The sequence below is a fragment of the Bos taurus genome, chromosome 1, assembly GCF_002263795.3.
Source record: "Bos taurus isolate L1 Dominette 01449 registration number 42190680 breed Hereford chromosome 1, ARS-UCD2.0, whole genome shotgun sequence".
Lineage (NCBI taxonomy): Eukaryota > Metazoa > Chordata > Mammalia > Artiodactyla > Bovidae > Bos > Bos taurus.
In genome coordinates, this window is record NC_037328.1 from 154,161,943 (window position 1) to 154,183,417 (window position 21,475).

General features: G+C 42.5%; 1 protein-coding gene across 13 annotated transcripts in view; it reads right to left on the reverse strand.

Moving 5' to 3' along the window:
* The window catches only part of TBC1D5 (TBC1 domain family member 5), a 592,035-nt gene that overhangs the window by 66,533 nt on the left and 504,027 nt on the right, over window positions 1-21,475 (reverse strand). For 11 of the 13 annotated variants that reach the window (XM_059886432.1, XM_059886457.1, XM_059886448.1 and 8 more), the window contains one exon: window positions 8,196-8,446. In XM_059886432.1, the coding sequence (XP_059742415.1) occupies window positions 8,196-8,446 (251 nt within the window). Of the gene's footprint in view, window positions 1-4,142; window positions 4,209-8,195; window positions 8,447-21,475 lie in introns of all 13 variants that reach the window. The other 2 variants (XM_005202150.5, NM_001205489.2) reach the window with 1 other exon arrangement.

Consider the following 21,475-nt stretch of genomic DNA (forward strand, 5'->3'; position numbering starts at 1 on the left):
TGGATGGACCTACAGATTATCAAGCTAAGCAAACTAAGTGAAGAGACAGTGAAGCCGCTCCGTCGTGTCCAACTCTGTGCGACCCCATGGACTGCAGCCTGCCAGGCTCCTCTGTCCATGGGATTTTCCAGGCAACAATACTGGAGTGGGCTGCCATTTCCTTCTCCAGGGGATCTTCCCAAACCAGGGATCCAATCCGGGTCTCCTGCAATGTAGGCAGATGCTTTTACCGTCTGAGCCACCAGGGAAGTACAAGCAAACTAAGTCAGAAATAAAAAGACAAACATCATATGACATTGCTTACATGTGGCATCTCAAATATGACACAAATGAAGTTATCTACAACACAGATACAGAGAACAAGCTTGTGGTTGCCAGCGTTGGGTGCAGGGGAGGGATGGATTGTGAGTTTGGATGAGCAGATGCAAACTATTATCTATAGGATGGATAAACAAGGCCCTATGGTACAGCACAGGGAACTATATTCAATATGCTGTGATAAACGACAATGGAAAAGGAAAAACCTGATAATATGCATAATGATAAACATGCATATACATTTATGTATATTTACTCATATCTGTAACATGAATCAGATCAGATCAGTCGCTCAGTCGCATCTGACTGTTTGCGACCCCATGAATCACAGCACGCCTGGCCTCCCTGTCCATCACCATCTCCCTGAGTTCACTTACACTCACGTCCATCGAGTCAGTGATGCCATCCAGCTATCTCATCCTCTGTCATTCCCTTCTCTTCCTGCCCCCAATCCCTCCCACCATCAGAGTCTTTTCCAATGAGTCAACTCTTCACATGAGGTGGCCAAAGTACTGGAGTTTCAGCTTTACCATCATTCCTTCCAAAGAAATCCTAGGGCTGATCTCCTTCAGAATGGACTGGTTGGATCTCCTTGCAGTCCAAGGGTCTCTCAAGAGTCTTCTCCAACACCACAGTTCAAAAGCATCAATTCTTCGGCACTCAGGTTTCTTCACAGTCCAACTCTCACATCCATACATGACCACTGGAAAAACCATAGCCTTGACTAGACGGACCTTTGTTGGCAAAGTAATGTCTCTGCTTTTTAATATGCTGTCTAGGTTGGTCATAACTTTCCTTCTGGGGAGTAAGCATCTTTTAATTTCATGAGTGCAGTCACCATCTGCAGTGATTTTGGAGCCCAAAAAAATAAAGTCTGACACTGTTTCCCCATATATTTCCCATGAAGTGATGGGACCAGATGCCATGATCTTAGTTTTCTGAATTTTAAGTTTATGAATTAATAATTCCTAAGTATCTCTCAAAAAAAGCTCCTGGGGGCATATGTGCTATTTCTTAAGATAATTTTGAAGAAAACTCTTTGAGTTAAGTCGACAAAAGATTAAACTCTCCTGTGGCATATCTTTTATGATTGCAACCTACACTGAGGAAAATAAAATGGATCTTTCCAACAATTTTCCAAAAATTATTTAATGGCCTGGATTGTGAGATATCGCTTCATATTTGTAATTTTCTTCAAAAATATAAAACCCATATAATTATTGTGTGTTAAAAGGCAACGATACAGATATAAGACCTCATGATAAAAAAAGACTACCTACAATTAAAGAATTATTGCACATATTGATATTTGCTCAATTTCTGCTTGAAAAATGCTCCACCGCTCTGAAAAAAGACACCGGGTAAAGTCCACATGATATTTTATCTCCCTGAAAAGTGTGTCTATTCTTGTGGGTCTGGAACCTCTGATGAGCTTCTCCAGCTTCTGGGATTACTGAGCCTCAAGAATCTCCCCAGCAGAGATTACTAGAAAGCTTTCTGTTGCCACCACTAACTATTTTGGGTCCTGTCTACCTCCCCTTGCTCTCTGACACTCTGCAGGAAGTGTGCTGGGTTGAGGCAAACCCACAGTGACCTCTCCAAACTGGGACAGGGCTCGCCCCACTGCCCACTGCAGGTGAAAGCTGTTCACCTTGCCTCGTGTCTCATCAAGCCGCTGGACTCTTCCCTGTGAGACTGATACAGTCCTGCTGGGAACAGGGGCTCAGCAAAAGAGCTGGTTCTTGACCACGTGGACTTGCCCGAGTCATCTGAAGTACCCGTGATGCCCAGGCAGCTTGGCGAAGCGGGAGGGAAGGTCAAGGGACCAATGAAAACAGAGCCTGGCACACTGCAGGATTCAACAAGTACTCGCTGAGTGAGTGAGTGAGACGATTCTACTTCTCTAATGCAAGTCATCTGAACAAAATGCTGCCATCGCCTTCTTTAAGAGTCTGTTTAAAAAGGGATGCTGTTCACGTGTCTACTGGAAAACATGGACTGAGCAGGAGTGTAGAAGCAGAAGTCAGAACAGGAAGCAGCCTTTAGCTTTCTCTGTCCACACAGGTATAAACCCATCAGGCTTTCGCAGCCAGAGATACACTCTGCAGCAAACTCACCCTGCGATAACAGAACTCCTGTTAGACAGTTGCCTGGGGCGAACTCCCTGGCAGTCCGGTGGTTAGGACTTCATGCTTGTCACTGCCGTGGGCCCAGGTTCAATCCCTGGTCAAGAAACTAAGATCCTACAAGTTGTGTGGTGCAGCCAAAAAAAAAAAAAAAAGCTTTTAAGTTAACAAATTTAAGTCCTGTGAATTCTCACCAGGTCAGAAAATCACATCAACATCCAGGTAAGTGCAATAACTGACAAAGGGAAAGAAGAATCACTGATTTGCCTCTTGTACTGGCTACGCCACAGCACTGCATTAGTATTTAGGTCACTGAACAGAGTAAACAGCAGCTTTCACAGACTCTCAGAGCTCGAAAAGCCCTAAATGTCAGCAGGTTCAATTACCAGAACACAGCCAGAAACCCTACCAGGGAAATGCAGAACTATATACAGAAGCAAGACCACACCCCTCTGTCCCATGGTATGTTTGTTTAACACATTAAGTCAACACACTACTCATGTCCTAACCATGACATATTATTTTCTGTTATGCTATTAAAAAGTACAGATATTACAGAGACATGTCATTATTAGAACAGCAGTTTAATGCTAGCAGCATGACTGTGCGGATATTTTTAAGGAAGACATTATATGAATTTCTATTAATACTGTCCTCTTTTTAGTCTGAATTTGAATGGAGGATTCTTAAAGTTAGTCTAGCCTTCCATTTAATACAGAATTTCTCTCTACAGGATATTTTAAAAGATTATGTAATAAAAGATAAATGCAGCAACTTTAAATATTTATGTTTCTAAATTCCATAGGAGGTGCTGAATATGGATTACTATTGTTTTGTATTTCTTAAATAAACTTTTTCTAGATTTTGGACACATGGTTATGATATTTAAATAGTCTTTTTATTTTAGATCATTGCCAATTACTCTACATAGAGATTTGTCACGCTGAACTCTAATTCTGTTAAAAGTGAAGTGAAGTGAAAGTCGCTAAGTCGTGTCCAATTCTTTGCGACCCCATGGACTGTAGTCTACCACTCCCCTCCGTCCATGGGATTTTCTAGGCAAGGGTACTGGAGTGGGTTGCCATTTTCTTCTCCAGAGGATCTTCCCAACCCAGGGATCGAACCCAGGTCTGCCACACTGTAGGCAGATGCTTTGCCATCTGAGCCATCAGGGAAGTCCAATTCTGTTAAAATGACTCATAATACAAAGCCTGTACTTAGAAACAAATTTTGAAATCAAGTTGTAATTCTTCTCTGTAAAATATAATAAGTACTTCTGGCTAATACATACAATAATAAGCAGATACACAGCATCTAAGATGTCTAACCTCAGAACTAATCTGTCAAATCCTATCACAGAGCAACTTTGCAACTGAAAAACACCTCAGCATGAACTGTCAATTAAAATATGGTGTTAAAAGAACCACAAAATCTAGAGTGCCATCTACTGCAAGGAAAGAGACTGGTACAAACTCAATTAAAAAAATAATAAAAAACAGACTGTAGTCAGATTTGGTGCTAGCAAGGTATGACACGAGAGGGGACTTTCTGTCCTAAACAACAGTGCCACTCAGTGGCTGAGCAGTGCAGTGAGCTGACAGACGGCACGAATGGAGGGCGGCAAAAAGGAAAATGGAGTTTGGGAGGAGGCAATGAGACTGCAGGCAAAGAGATGCTGCGTTGCCATGGTAACTGTACCTGGGAGGTCAGTTAGGGTCTGGACAGGAACAGAAACCTGAGCATCGCTTCCTGTAACTACATCGCCTGGATTTCATAAGAAAAAATAATGAGATTTCATAAAGAGGAAATAAATTAACTTTTCGTTCATATTTATGCTATAATACTTTTTTACCTATCAACCTAGTTACTAAAAGTTCAGTGAATCAAACTATAACACAATCTTAGAAAAATTAATATAAAGTATTTCTTAAAGGAACTCATTTTTAAAGTGTTTCCTTAAAAGTGTTTGTGCCTGTTTTTCTTGAGGAAAAAAAAAAGTTTCTACAGGTCTAAAGTACAGGAAACTAGCCATCAATCTGCTGAGCAGATTTCATTTTCCTACAAATAACAGCATGATTTTATATTGTCTTATTTAAAAATTATTTATCCAAAAGTATGTATGTATTTAATTAAGAAGTAGAGATGTTCCTTTAAAATCAATTTCTTCCTGTAACAGACAAAATTTATTTTTAACGAAACTTGAAACGAATTTCTTCAGTGATAAGATAAAGACCTAAACAAGTTCTGATTTCATATTAAGTACTGAAAAGATTTCATAAGTTACCACATGCACTTATAAATGTCAACATGTAAAAATAAATCTGTGAACGGCATACCCTTTAAACTTGATATACTTACTATAGGCAAGATTTCATTACAAATTGGACCTGTAGTAAATGCTTAAAATAAAGAAGTGCTCAAACTCAAAAAACATACAAAGGAAAAGGAGGGTAAGGGAGTGCATTCTCAAAATACAGGAAAGGAAAAGGAAAAGCTGAGAAGCACTTGAGGTGCAGGACCACTGAGAAGCAAGGTTTTGGGGTCTTTGATCTCCTTCCTGGGTGGCAGAGCTCACCACGGAGTAGAGCCACTGTCAGCCGAATGCCTTCCTGGACAGGTTAGCATCTGAAGCCTTATGCTATTTTGAGATTAACAAGCTGAAAAACAAGCCTTCGTAAAAGGCACCACATTTCCTATGTATGATAACACATAATTAACAGATCTGCTTTCCCTGTAGCTCCTACACAATAGCAAAAAAAAAAAAAAAAAATCAATTTTTGAATTATGTAACAACCTTCAGTGCCTTGACCACTGGCTACAATGATGATTTACAGCACAGACAGCTCATCTGGAAATTACTGGGTTGTAATTAGACCATTCCTATCAATTAACAGTACATGCATTTATATTCTCCCATAGCTGAAATAAAATCTATAAATAGGTACATACTCCAAATAACTGATAAACAACTTTTAGTGGGACTTCCCAGGTCCTGAATTTTCCTGATACAGTTAACTCTCTATTCACTGATAAGCAGTGTGCCTCATTTTCTGTACATTTGAAGATTTTCAAGTTTACGCTTGCTACTCATTTTACTCTGCAGCTTCTGGATCACCTATTAATGTATATTTAGAGACTGAAGCCAATTTTAATATTGATGTCACCTGGAAAATGCTGGAGGACCATCTGTGCTCCCTCCTTCCTTCAGGACCCCACCCCCAACATAGATACCCACGGCAGAATGCACTTCAAGTAACAGACATTTGGATGCTGGCTTTCTCACAGAACTCTTCCTCTATATGAGCAGGGATAATCGAGAGTTAACTAACCCATGAAAGCCATAAGGGTTTTGACTGCATAAACAACCACTTTTCGAAACAGCGTTCAAGTTTTCCTACAGAGTGCACTAAAAAGGCACGAAGCACAGGGCTGTCCCGAGATGGTCAGAAGCCTATCCCAGCGCGAGGCTTGGGAAGGAGTCCGCACTGTGCTCACCCGCTCCGGGGCCAGGGGACACACCTGCGGGTTCAGGTCAGCATCAGGGCACGGTAGGACACTTGCGGGAAACGCCCGCAGAAAGAACCGCCGCTGGAGGAGAGTTAACAAACACACCTTTCATCTAAGGAACCATAGGTTTTTAGAGCTGGCATGCTCCCCAGGGGTCAATTCAAACCCCTTATTTTCCAGGTGAGGAAAAGGGTCAGAAGTTTCAGGATTCTGCCTGTGGTTCACTGGAGAGCAAATGAATGATCAACCTACCCGCACTTCTACTGGTACAAACTGCTCTCTTCACCTTTTGGTCTATTTTATTAAAACCTTTATTCAGGGAGGGGCCCTGACAGACCAAGCCATCTTTAATATGAAGGTAGAGAAGCCTTCTGTAGGTTGACATGAGAAGAATAAACCAAAAATGAAAGGAAGAGCTGCCAAACAAGATCACTTCCGTTTCGCACAGGGATGGGTTACGGAATGCCCCAGCGATGCTCCTGTTCCAAATGCTCTGCTTAAGTGCTCTGTTGCTTCCCTATAACTGGGGACTTAGTTTTCATCAATTGTTCAGTCCTCATGTACTTCCTTTCTCACTCACTGTGATATTAATACTTGACATTTCCTTAGAGACACAACTTTATATTTCTATAGTCATTTGGCTTGGTTCCTCAGAAAATTTAAGCTACGGCATTAAGAGATTCTCTGACTCATTTGCCTGCCATCAGTTAGAATTACTACTAACTATGGCTTGTTATCAAAGCAATATTGAAATCATATTTGTTTAGAACAATAAAACAGTACAATTAAGAAATATATAAAATAACATTCATTTCCATCCTGGAAGTGGGCATGTCTCCTGGCATTAAAATACATTTACAATATGTTAAGGATTTGAAGTCTCCTTTTCTTTAAATCATGTGTGATAGCTCTACATTAAAAAGAGAAGAGTGTAATAATATTAAAAGATGTTCTTATGTAAGGTAAATGGAATATTCTAATAGAAATTTAAACAGCAATCATATAAAGTCTAATACTTCATATAGGCAACGACAGATAAGTGTAACTAATAGAAGCACACTTATTGAACACACACAGTTTGTTTTCTGTCACTGGCATATAAAGTCCATTTAACTTAAGTTTACCAGTTTAAATACCAGTAATTAAAATTTTGATAACGTTGGATGCAATCGTCTTAAAGTATATGGAACATGGGTTAATATTTAATATTTAACGATTCAATATATTATTGTTACTGTCAACACCGAGTGTTGGGTACTGAACTTGGCTATAATCCAAGGGATTCCTTTACAACGTGGATGAGGCAGGGGTCAAGAGGGTATCTGCTCTGACACTAAATGGCCACAGACTCCAGGCTTTGTGAGGCCTCAGGACTGATTTCTGTAGATTTTCTGCCATCATGTTAGTATCTCGTGCTTCTGGAATACAGACAGCAGAGCCTCACAGCTAAAAATAAATGTAGCCGTTTCTAACTGGCTATGAGTTGGGTTACTTGATTCACACTTCTTTGGAGGTAAGTGGAAAATATGAGAAAACGGTTCTCGGTAGGAACCCGAAAGGCTCTCTTACGAATACAACGAGCAGGGTGAGGTGCTGGGAAGCCACCGAAGTGGAGGGCGCCTCCCAGAGCTCCGGCGGCAGGAGACCGCCGGCACAGCGCGGAGTCGCGCACACCGAGAGCCCGTCTCACGCTCTCCGCCTCTCCCAGCGCACCAACGCAGACACGAGCCCTGGCTGCCCGAGACATCCTGTCTGCCCCTTCCCCTGTTCGGGGCTCTGCTTCGTGCTCCTCGATGGTACAGCAGCTGGGAGAGGGATGCAAGCCTGGTGACCTGCTTTCTCCGAACCAACCGCAGGGGTGAAAGCTGGGACCAGCAGAGCCCAAGGGTCCCACGCCCGGCCCTTGCCAACGCTCTCCTAGCCAGAGGCATCACTGCACAGTCGGCAGAGACCTCGGTCTACAGGCCTCAAGCTCTCTGCTGTGACAAGTTCTCTCTGCTGTTCACACCACGCTCTGTGGGCGTGACCACGACTCAAATGCAAGCACACTGAGGCAGAAATGTTAAGAAAGTACTTTAACAAATTGGCTCATAAAAAGGTCTTAAGAAGAGTATAGTATCTGAAATTCCCATTTACAAACAATCTAACATGTTTTACAGTTGAGTTTTGCGTTAGTTCCTCCTCCTAGGATGGTGGTTCCTCGAAGTCTGGTGAGAAGGCCCAGGTTCTAGTATCCTCCCTTACCTTTGTTCAGCTGCACGGGCATACTTTCCGATTTCATCAGCCTCTGCTGCTGCTGCTGCAGAGCGTGCCTGGGGGCCTCCGCCAAGGTCCTGGTGGGAGCTGCCGCCGGGGAGGGGGCGCCGGCACCGCCCGCTGCCACGGGGCCGCCTGCACCGCCTGGGGCTGCTGCGGGAGAAATCAGCTTCCTTCCGAAGTTAATCAGGCTGTTCGAGACCTTATTTATATTTAGGGGAACGCCTTTGGCATTGGTCCTGTAAAAAAAAAAAAAACGTGGAGACACATTATTTAAATTAGAGAACAACTCTGTTCTCTAGTATCAGAGTATCACATGTTCTGTTGATGCAAAGACATAGTTTACATGCTTTGAAAAGGGCCATTTACGAGATCAGGTACACACAGTGAGGTATGGAAACTTAAAAGTGACCACAGAACAGTCCAACTGCAAGACTTTTGAAGATGTGGCTTGTGGAATTTTTTTTTTCACTCCTTTATTCAACAGGCCCTAACGGTGGCGGCGCCGCCACTCTACAGCACAGCTCCCCCTGGAGGGCCCAGGCAGGAAGTGCGTCCGTCACATGCCATGGAAGGAGGCGGTGACGGACGCCTGCGACGCGGGCTCCGAAGGGGCGGTCAGGGCTGGGCGAGCCCGGGTGGCCGCAAAGGGGAGCGAGGGGAGAACAGGTCTCCCCCAAGGCCGCATCTCCCCCGATTCTGCAACAGCAGCGTCTCTGACAGCTGTGCAGCCAGCTCACAGTGCATCATGGGTCGGGCCCCCAGACCCAACCGAGTCTGCCCTCCCCCCGCCGCCCTCCTCCACACCCCCTTCCCGCGACCCTGCGTCCCCTTCCCAAAACACCACATGTTTTGCTGGTCTGCCCTGTGTATGTCCGCCTTCTTCACTCCCCAGTGCAACAAAATGCCATGGAGACAAGGACGCTGGTCTCCATCCCGCCGCTGCCAGTACACACCACGCGTTCCGCCTACACTTGTTAAAAGGCAGACGGACCCTTCGCACCCGGCCCGGCCACCGCTCGCCGCCCACAGGCAGGGTCCCCGCGGCTCGGCCCTCTGGAGGCGGCTGCTCCCAGAGCCCCCGTCCCACCTCGTGCTGGCTCCTCTCTGCTGTGTCTTCCATGAGCACACCACCTGCTGCGCGTGCACTCGTGCACACAGGTTTGCAGCCCTTCTCCTCTGAACGCTCATTCCTTCCTGGTCTCGCCCTCCTCACAAAGTGTCTCATGAGCTTTCTGTGCTTCAGTCTGGCCCACTTGGTCTGGCTATGGTCCCTTGCTCTCAGCCCACCCCTGGGGTCACAGTGACTGCGCTGCAGGGCCCAAGGGCCACCCTCACCTCGCCGCTCAGCACTCAGCCCCCCTCCACGCTCCCCTCCGGCTCACACAGGCCTCTCCTGGCGACCGGGGTTTGCCAGTGCCGATGCTCAGCCTGGCAGAGAGAGGACACCAAGTCAACATCTGTTAAAATGAATGATTACTTCCCAAATGAGTCACCGGCTTTAAGTATCTCGGGGCTATTATCTGGAAGACCAGTTAGACTATTTTACTTGTGGGATGTTGTCCATGTCAATATTAGTATGTAATCCAATCATTAATAGAAGCCTATTTTCTCACATTTAGCTTTGTTTTCACAAAAGTAGGAAACTGGAAATCAATTCTGAGAGATCCACTTGTCACGATTTTAGTCACCTTAAATTTTGCCATCATTTCCTTTTCTCAGATCTACCTGGCAGCACATACATGGTAATTCTCCTGCGTTTTATGTGACAGCTGTGTCCGTGCCTTTACTAGCTGCTGTTCAGTCGCTGTGTGGTGTCTGACTCTTTGTGGCCCCTTGACTGCAGCGTGCCAGGCTTCCCTGTCCTCCACTGTCTCCCCGAGTTTGCTCAGACTCATTTCCATTGAGTTCGCAAGGCTACCTAACCATCTCATCCTCTGTCACCACCTTCACCTTCTGCCTTGCCCTCAGTCTTTCCCAGCATCAGGGTCTTGTAGATAGAGCTCTCAGTAGAGCAAAAAACTGTAAAGAACAATATTGCATGGGAACATGGAATGTTACGTCCATGAATCAAGGCAAATTGGAAGTGCTCAAACAGGAGATGGCAAGAGTGAACATCAACATTTGAGGAATTTGTGAACTAAAAGGGACTGGAATGGGGGAATTTAACTCAGATGACCAATATATACTACTGTGGGAAAGAATCCCTTAGAAGAAATGGAGTAGCCATCATAGTCAACAAAGAGGCTGAAATGCAGTACTTGGATGCAATCTCAAAAGTGACAGAATGATCTCTGTTCATTTCCAAGGCCAACCATTCAATATCACAGTAATCCAAGTCTATGCCCTGACCACTAATGCTGGAGAAGCTGAAGTCGAACGGTTCTATGAAGACCTACAAGACCTTTTAGAACTAACATCCAAAAAAGATGTCCTTTTCATTATAGGGGACTGGGATGTAAAAGCAGGAAGTCAAGAGACCTGTGGAGTAAGTTTGGCCTTGGAGTACAGAATGAAGCAGGGCAAGGGCTCATAGAGTTTTGCCAAGAGAATGCACTGGTCATAGCAAACACCCTCTTCCAACAACACAAGAGAAGACTCTACACATGGACATCACCAGATGGTCAATACCAAAATCAGATTGATTATATTCTTTGCAGCCAAAGATGGAGAAGCTCTATACAGTCAGCAAAAGCAAGACTGGGAGCTGTGGCTCAGATCATGAACTCCTTATTGCCAAATTCAGACTTAAACTGAAGAAAGCAGCAAAAATCTCTAGACCATCCTAGTATGACCTAAATCAAATCCCTTATGATTATACAGTGGAAGTGACAAATAGGTTCAAGGGATTAGACCTGATAGACAGATTGCCTGAAGGACTATGGACAGAGGTTCATGACACTGTATAGAAGGCAGGGATCAAGACCATCCCCAAGAAAAAGAAATGCAAAAAGGCAAAATGGTTGTCCGAAGAGGCCTTACAAATAGCTGTGAAAAGAAAAGAAGCTAAAGGCAAAGGAGAAAAGGAAAGATATACCCATCTGAATGCAGAGTTCCAAAGAATAGCAAAGAGAGATAAGAAAGCTTCCTCAGTGATCAATGCAAAGAAATAGAGGAAAACAATAGAATGGGAAAGACTAGAGTTGTCTTCAAGAAAATTAAAGATACCAAGGGAACATTTCATGCAAAGATGGGCACAGTAAAGGACAGAAATGGTACAGCCCTAACAGAAGCAGAAGATATTAAGAAGAGGTGGCAAGAATACACAGAAGAACTATACAAAAAAGATCTTCACGACCCAGATAATCATGACGGTGTGATCACTCACCTAGAGCCAGACATCCTGGAATGTGAAGTCAAGTGGGCCTTAGGAAGCATCACTACAAACAGAGTGAGTGGAGGTGATGGAATTCCAGTTGAGCTATTTCAAATCCTAAAAGACGATGCTGTGAAAGTGTTATACTCAATATGCCAGCAAATATGGAAAACTCAGCAGTGGCCACAGGACTGGAAAAGGTCAGTTTTCATTCCAATCGCAAAGAAAGGCAACGCCAAAGAATGTTTAAACTACCGCACAATTGCAGTCATCTCACACGCTAGCAAAGTAATGCTCAAAATTCTCCAAGCCAGGCTTTAACAGTATGTGAACCATGAACTTCCAGAAGTTCAAGCTGGATTTAGAAAAGCCAGAGGAACCAGAGATTAAATTGACAATATCCGTTGGATCATCAAAAAAGCAAAACAGTTCCAGAAAAACATCTATTTCTGCTTTATTGACTATGCCAAAGCCTTTGACTGTGTAGATCACAACAAACCATGGAAAATTCTTAGAGAGATGGGAATACCAGACCACCTGACCTGCCTCCTGAGAATCTGTATGCAGGTGAAGAAGCAACAGTTAGAACTGGACATGGAACAACAGACTGGTTCCAAATTGGGAAAGGAGTACGCCAAAGCTGTATACTGTCACCCTGCTTATTTAACTTATATGCAGAGTACATCATGAGAAATGCTGGACTGGATGAAGCACAAGCTGGAATCAAGATGATACCACCCTTATGGCAGAAAGCAAAGAACTAAAGAGCCTCCTGATGAAAGTGAAGAAGAGAGTGAAAAAGTTGGCTTAAAACTCAACATTCAGAAAATTAAGATCATGGCATCCGGTCCCATAACTTCATGGCAAATAGATGGGGAAACAATGGAAACAGTGAGAGACTTCATTTTGAGGGGCTCCAAAATCATTGCAGATGGTGAGTGCAGCCATGAAATTAAAAGACTCTTGGTCCTCGGAAGAAAAGCTACGACCAAACTAGACAGCATATAAAAAAGCAGAGACATTACTTTGCCAACAAAGGTCCATCTTATCAAAGCTATGGTTTTTCCAGTAGTCATGTATGGATGTAAGAGTTGGACTATAAAGAAAGCTGAGTGCCAAAGAATTGATGCTTTTGAAGTGTGGTGTTGGAGAAGACTCTAGAGAGCCCCTTGGACTGCAAGGAGATCTGACCAGTCCGTCCTAAAGGAAATCAGTCCTGGGTGTTCACTGGAAGGACTGATGCTGAAACTGAAACTCCAATAGTTTGTCCACCTGATAGGAAGAATTGAATCATTGGACAAGACCGTGATGCTGGAAAAGATTGAAGGCAGGAGAAGAAGGGAATGACAGAGGATGAGATGGCTGGATGGCATCACCGACTTGATGGACAGGAGTTTGAGTAAGCTCCGGGAGTTGGTGATGGACAGGGAGTTGACTGAGTGACTGAACTGAACTAGATAGATCTCTGAATAGATAAACTAGAAAGAGTTCTAAAACATAACTGATCCAGAGTTCTATAATAAAAATCGAAGAGCTCTATGCTGCTTCTTTCCATAAAGTCTTCTCTAATGATTCTAGCTATTATTACAGGCTAGGTACGGGAGACTTGGAATTCAGCTTTGTATAAAAAGAGCTATTGATTTATAACACAATTAAATGTGAAAAAATCCTTTTCCAAATGGTTTATTTTGCATTATTTCATCTTTAAAGAAATGAGCTATGTAATGTCCTTCCAAAAATTTTTGAAAATAGTGTTTCCTGATTGAGATAATGATAAATAGTGATGACCCACTGCTTGTAATTTTCAGCTGCTTCCTAAGGAAGTAAAGCCTTTCAACTGACAGACATTACAGCTTAGCAACAGGGAAGGCACTCAAACATGTTTATTGAGAAAAGGAATGAGCGACACGTAGAGCACGCATAAACTGCGGACTCAGAAGGCCTTCGCCTCTGGCACGACATTGCACTCAGCGGCCTGTGTGCAGCCCCTTCTCTTCAGTGGTGGAGGAAGAAGAGCTATTACGATATTGAGGTTCCACTGCATTTTCGTTTCGCTTGTCTGCAAGTCGAGATTCATAATTCACAGATATGAAGAAGTTATAATGTTGTTACCCTTTTTTATAAACAAAAATGTACTAGTCGAATTCCCATATTGCCAGTTCTAAAATTTATATGTTGATAAAAGTGCTAAGATGCTGCTAGCGCGTTATCAAGAGACTACGGTTAATGCATCTTCATTACTACTAGTAACCGGGGAACATATAGATCAAGCTCATGCTGGGCCATCTTTCATCTGAATAGCTCTGGAAAGGGGATGAGCCTGTTATCCTTTTTTGTATAGTTTTTGTTTTTAACCAATTTCCCCTCATCCAGTACCCAGAGCTTCTAGAAGAGTATTTTATTTTGAAAACAACTATTGAAGGTGACTCTGTATTTTCAGATAGAAACAATCTTAACCAAGGTACTTCTAGGGCAAGCATGCTGAGCACCTTGTCCACTGTCCATTTGTTTCAGGCATGACAATGTTTATGAGAATGTTAGCTAAGACAGGGCTTAAATATTAGCAACAGCCTTCTTCCCAAGATGTACTAAGCAATCTGCAATAAGCACTGAAGTGAAGTGGAGTGAAGTGAAGTCGTTCAGTAGTGTCCAACTCTTTGTGACCCCATGGACTGTAGCCTACTGCGCTCCTCTGTCCACAGGATTTTCCAGGCAATAATACTGGAATGGGTTGCAATTTCCTTCTCCAGCAATAAGCACTACTGGCTATTAAATCACATGTCCTAAGTGAATGAAAATTAATGCAGCTGTCAAGAGAGCTGATGGACAGTGAGGACTGGACTAGACTGGAATAAAGACGAGACCAGTGTATATAGAGGCTAAGAGGGCTTTGAAGTTACCAAGACAGTGAATATCAAATCTAATGCGTGCCTAGTTCTATGTAATTTCAGTACTGTTGTTCACTACACACTATAATTAAAATAGTACCATGTAAAGGAATAGCTTCAAAGCTGATCCAAGAATTTACTTTTGGCACAAGCTTCTTCAACAGGTTAAATCAGTAGCAACAGAGGCATTTTTGGGAAGATCCACGAATCCTTCAAAACACCTGTACCAGAACCTGGCCTGGCTTCATGGTTGGGCCCCTTTTATTGAGTTTCTGGAACTCTGGAAATGGTGACTCTTGCTGCCTCTTTTTACCAACTCAATCTCTTAGAGCCTGGCTTTGTAACCTGCATTCCATTTACTGAAAGAACTCCTAAGTTCTCCAGTGCCTTTTTACTACCAGGATCATGAGCTTTTCTCATTAACCTTCTAAAAGTTTTCTAAAGCTTTTTTTGTTTTAAAAGTACTGTCTCTGTAAAAAGTCTTCACAACCTTTCCTTCCTGGTATCCACATCTTGACACCACCCTGATTTATTTTCTTCTTACCTAGAGGTTTATTTTTTAAGTCTAACATTAAGTATCACTCCTTTTGTAATAAAATTTTGTTAGATGCTTGCTTATATTTTTGTCAAAAGAGTGAGTTTTAAACTGATTTTTAATTATTTTCATCTACGTCCCCAAAGGTTGAATGCTTGGTTCATCCATCCATTCATTCATTTTTCTTTTTTTCCCAATAAAAGCACTTAAAGCTATATATTTGGATCTGATTAAAGCAACAGCATCATAGATTTTCCTCCAATTTTAAATAGTCTGTTGATTCAATTGTTATTTACATATATTTAAAATTGTAGCTAGTTGGGTTTATTTTGTTTTTTTTTTTAATTTAATTTTATTTTTAAACTTTACAATATTGGTTTATTTTGTTTATCACTCATTTTGTTCTGTTAAATGAAAACAGAAACAAATACCTGAATAATGGAAATAAGAAAATACTCTGATTTTTTCAAAGGAATTGTGGAAACCAAACTTAAATAAGCTGCTTTATACAAATATTTTTACTAATTACTTGGAAATGGTTAAATTTATTATAAGTAGCCCGTCTGGTTCACTAAAAACAAGTTGTTCTAAGAAAACTTTATTTCTTAAGATCAATGAAACTAAAAGCTGTTTCTTTGGGAAGACTGAAAAAAATTGATAAACCTTTAGCCAGATTCCTCAAGAAAAAAAGGGAGAGGACTCAGATCAATAAAACTAGAAATGAAAAGGGAGAAGTTACAATTGTTACCGCAGAAATACAAAGGATCATAAGAGACTATTACAAGCACCTGCATACCAATAACGGAGAAGGCAATGGCACCCCACTCCAGTACTCTTGCCTGGAAAATCCCATGGATGGAGGAGCCTGGTGGGCTGCAGTCCATGGGGTTGCTAAGAGTCGGGCACGACTGAGCGACTTCACTTTCACTTTTCACTTTCATGCAATGGAGAAGGAAATGGCAACCCACTCCAGTGTTCTTGCCTGGAGAATCCCAGGGACGGCGGAGCCTGGTGCCATCTATGGGGTCGCACAGAGTCGGACATGACTGAAGCGACTTAGCAGCAGCAGCAGCAGCAGCATACCAATAAAATGGACAACTTGGAAGAAATGGACAAATTCTTAGAAAGGTAAAACCTTTCAAGACTGAACCAGGAAGAAACAGAAAATATGAACAGACCAATCACAAGCAATGAAATTTAAACTGTGATTAAAAATCTTTCAACAAACATAAGTCCCAAACCAGATGGCTTCACAGGTGAATTCTATCAAACATTTAGAGAAAAGCTAACATCATCCTTCTCAAACTCTTCCAAATTGCAGGGAGAGGAACACTTTCAAGCTCATTCTATGAGGCCACCATCACTGTGATACTAAAACCAGACAAAGATATCAAAAAATAGAAAATTACAGGACGGTATCATTGATGAATATAGATGCAAAAATCCTCAACAAAATATGAGCACACAGAATCCAACAACACATTAAGAGGACCATACACCATGATCAAATAGGGTGCAAGTATTCTTCAATACACGCAAACCAATCAGCATAGGACACCATGGCAACAGACTGAAGAGTAACAGCCATCTGATCATCTCAATAGATTCAGGAAAAGCTTTTGGCAAAATTAAACACTGATTTATGATAAAAACTCTCCAGAAAGCAGGCATGGAGGGACCCTGCTGCTGCTGCTGCTGCTAAGTCGCTTCAGTCGTGTCCGACTCTGTGGGACCCCAGAGACGGCAGCCCACCAGGCTCCCCTGTCCCTGGGATTCTCCAGGCAAGAACACTGGAGTGGGTTGCCATTTCCTTCTCCAATGCATGAAAGTGAAAAGTGAAAGTGAAGTTGCTCAGTTGTGTCCGACTCTTAGCGACCTCATGGACTGCAGCCTACCAGGCTCCTCTGTTCATGGGATTTTCCAGGAAGAGTACTGGAGTGGGGTGCCATTGCCTTCTCCGATGGGGGGACCCTACCTCAACATAATAAAGGCCATAAACCACAAGCCCACAGCAAACATCCTTCTCAACGGTGACAAACGGCGTTTCCTCTGAGACAACATTGTCCACTCTTGCCATTCTTATTCAGCATAGTTTTGGAAGTCCTTGCCACAGAAATCAGAGAAGAAAAGGAAACAAAAAGAATTCATATTGTAAAAGAAGTAAAACTACCACTGTCTACAGATGACGTGATATGTACGACACAGAGACAACCCTAAACTTGCCACCAGAAAATGACTGGAGTTAAACGACGACTCTGGCAAAGCAGCAGGATGCGAAACCAATGCACAGAAATCTCTTGCAGGCCTATACACTGACAATGAAAGATCTGAAAGACAAATTAAGGAAACAACCCCGTTTACCACTGCAACAGAAGAATGAAACACCTACAAACAAACCTATCTAAGGAGGCAAAAACCTGTACACGGAAAACTGTATGATACTGATGTAAGAAATCGAAGACGACACAAGCAAAGGGGAGAGATACACCGTGTTCGTGGACTGGAAGAATCAACACTGTGGAAGCCAGGATACCATCGAAAGCAATCTACAGATTCAGTGCAATCCCTCTCACATCACCAACAGAAATATCCACAGAATTAGAACAAAAAACTGTATAATTTGTATGGAAATACAAAAGATTTCAAATAGCCAAAGCAATCTTGACAAAGAAAAATGGAGCTGGAGGAATCAGGCTCTGACTTCAGACTACTACATAAATACAGTAATCAAGACAGTATGGCACTCATACAAAAACAGAAATATAGATCGATGGAACAGGAGAGAAAGTCCAGAGATAAACTCAGACACCCATGTTCACCTAATCTTTGACAAAAGAGGCAGGGATATACAATGAAGAAAAGATAAGTCTCTTCAATAAGTGGTGCTGAGAAAACTGGTCAGCATTACGTAAAAAGTGAAATTAAAACACTCCCTAACATCATACACAAAAACAAACTCAAAATGGATCACAGACCTAAATGTAAGGCCAGACACAACAAACCTCTTAGAGGAAAACACAGGCAGAAGACTATCTGACATTTGTTGTTGTTCAGTCGCTAAGTCTTGTCTGACTCTTTGTGACCCACAGACTGCAGCATGCCAAGCTTCCCTGTCCTTACTATCTCCTGGAGGTTACTCAAACTCATGGCCACTGAGTCAGTAATATCATCCAACAAACTCATATTCTTTTGCCCTCTTCTCTTCCTGATTTAAAATTTTCCCAGAATCAGAGAATTTTTGCATCAGTCAGCTCTTTGCATCAGGTTCAGTTCAGTTCAGTTCAGTTCAGTTCAGTCACTCAGTCCTGTCCGACTCTTTCCGACTCCATGAACCACAGCACATCAGGCCTCCCTGTCCATCACCAACTCCTGGAGTCCACCCAAACACATGTCCATTGAATTGGTGATGCCATCCAACCATCTTATCCTCTGTCCTCCCCTTCTCCTCCTGCCCTCAATCTTTCCCAGCATCAGGGTCTTTTCCAAAGAGTCAACTCTTTGCATGAGGTGGTCAAAGTATTGGAGTTTCAGTTTCAGCGTCAGTCCTTCCAATGAACACCCAAGACTGATCTCCTTTAGGATGGACTGGTTGGATCTCCTTGCAGTCCAAGAGACTCTCAAGAGTCTTCTCCAACACCACACTTCAAAAGCATCAATTCTTCGGTGCTCAGCTTTCTTTACAGTCCAACTCTCACATCCACACATGACCACTGGTCATGACTAGACGGACCTTTGTTGACAGAGTAACGTCTCTGCTTTTTAATATGCTGCCTAGGTTAGTCATAACTTTCCTTCCAGGGAGCAAGCATCTTAATTTCATGGCTGCAGTCACTGTCTACAGTGATTTTGGAGCCCCCCAAAATAAAGTCAGCCACTGTTTCCATTGTTTCCCTATCTATTTGCCATGAACTGATGGGACCAGATGCCATGATCTTAGTTTTTTGAATGTAGAGTTTTAAGCCAGCTTTTTCACTCTCCTCTTTCATCTTCATTAAGAGGCTCTTTAGTTCCTCTTCACTTTCTGCCACTAGAGTGGTGTCATCTGCATATCTCAGGTTGTTGGTATTTCTCCCAGCAATCTTGATTCCAGCTTGTGATTCATCCAGCTCAGGATTTCGCATGATGTGCTCTGCATAGAAGTTAAATAAGCAGGGTGACAATATATAGTTTTGTTATACTCCTTTCCCAATTTTGAACCAGTCTGTTGTTCTATGTCCAGTTCTAACTGTTGCTTTCTGACCTGCATACAGGCTTCTCAGAAAGCAGGTAAAGTGGTCTGGTATTTCCATTTCTGTAAGAATTTTCCAGTTTGCTGTGATCCACACAGTCAAAGGGTTTAGCATTGTCAATAAAGCAGAAGTAGATGTTTTTCTGGAATTCCCTTGCTTTTTCTATGATTCAATGGATGTTGGCAATTCCATCTCTGGTTCCTCTGCCTTTTCTAAACCCAGCTGGTACATCTGGAAGTTCTGAAGAATGTCGATCATTACCTTGCCAGCTAACATGTAAAATGAGTGAAACTGTATGGTAGTTTGAACATTCTTTGGCATTGCCCTTCTTTGGGATTGGAATGAAAACTGACCTTTTCCAGTCCTGGGGCCACTGCTGAGTTTTCCAAGTTTGTTGGCATACTCAGTGCAACACTTTCACAACATCATTTTTTAGGATTTGAAATAGCTCAACTGGAGTTCCATCACTTCCACTACCTCTGTTTGTAGTAATGCTTCCTAAGGTCCACTTGACTTCATACTACAGGATGTCTGGTTCTAGGTGAATGACCACACCATCATGGCTATCTGGGTCATTAAGACTTTTTTGGTACAGTTCTTCTGTGTATTGTTGCCCCCTCTTCTCAATATCTTCTGTTTCTGTTAGGTTCTTACTGTTTCTGTACTTTCTTGAGCCCATCTTTGCATGAAATGTTTCCTTGGTATCTCTAATTTTCTTGAAGAAATCTCTAATCTTTCCCATTCTATTATTTTCCTCTAATTCTTTGCATTGTTCATTTAAGAAGCCTTTCATATCTGTCCTTGTTATTGTTTGGAACTTTGCATTCAGTTGGGTATATCTTTCCCTTTCTCCTTTGCCTTTCAAGTTGACATAAATGGCAGCAAAATCTTTTTTGACCCACCTCAAAAAGTAATGAAAAACAAAAATAAACAAATGGGACATAATTAAACTTAAAAAAGCTTTTGAACAGCAAAGGAAATTATAAACAAGACAAGAAGAGAACCCTTAGAATGGAAGAAAATAGATGTAAACAAAGTAACTGACAAAGTCATCTCCAAAATATATAAATAGCTCACGTAGCTCTATATCAAAAGCAAACAACCCAATCAATATACGGGCCAGTGACCCAAACAGACATTTCACCAGAGAAGACACACAGAAGGCCAGCACACACCTGAAAGGGTGCTCACTACCACCAGTCATTAGAAAAGTGAAGATCAAAGCTACAGTGAGGAGCCACCTCATACTGGTCAGAACGGCGGTCGTCAAAAAGTCTACAAACAACAAATGTCAGAGAAGGCGGGAAGAAAAGGGAATTCTACACTGTTGGTGGGAATGCAAATTGGTACAGCCACTATGGAGAACAGTTTGAAGGTTCATCAAAAAACTAACAGAACTACCATATGATCCAGCAATCCCATTCCTGGGCATGTAACCAGAGAATATCATAATTCAAAATGATACATGTACCCCAATTTCACAGCAGCACGATTTAGAACAGCCAGGACACGGGAGCAACCTGAATGTCCATCAACAGATAAAGAAGAGGTGGATACATATGTACAGTGGGATATTACTCAGTCATAAAGAGGACCAAAACTGTGCCATTCGCCCAGACAGACCTACAGTCTGTCATACCGAGTGAAGTAAGTCATAAAGAGAAAACATTGCATAACATGACTTACGTGTGGAATCCAGAAAAGTGATACAGGTGAACTTATTTGCAAAGCAGAAACAGAGCCACAGACATAGAGAACAAGCTTAGGGATACCAGGCGGGGAAGGGGAGGTGGGATGAACCGGGAGACTGGGACTGATACAAATACGCTGAGTGCATGCGTGTGTGCTGGGCTGCTTCTGTTGTGAGCGACTCTTTGCCACCCAATGACTGCAGCCTGCCGGGCTCTTCTGTCCATGGGATTCTCCAGGCAAGAGTACTGGAGTGGGTGTCTTCTGCTCCTCCTGCACTGCAGGCAGAGCCTTTACCCACGGAGACACTTGGGAAGCCCACATACACACTCCTGTGTATAAAACAGATAACGAATAGAGACCGGCTGTGGAGCACAGGAACGCTGCTCAGTGCCCTGTGCTGACCTAACGGAGAGCGGAATCTTAAAAGAGGGGGTACATATAACTGATTCACTTTGTTGTACAGCAGAAACTAACACAATATTGTAAAGCAACTATACTCCAATAAAAATTAATTTAAAAAATAAGACAACTTTATTTCTCGTTTGAAGTGCTGACCTCTATTAGATTTTATCAAGGTGTCAGTGAGTACAATACACACTTAGTTGTAC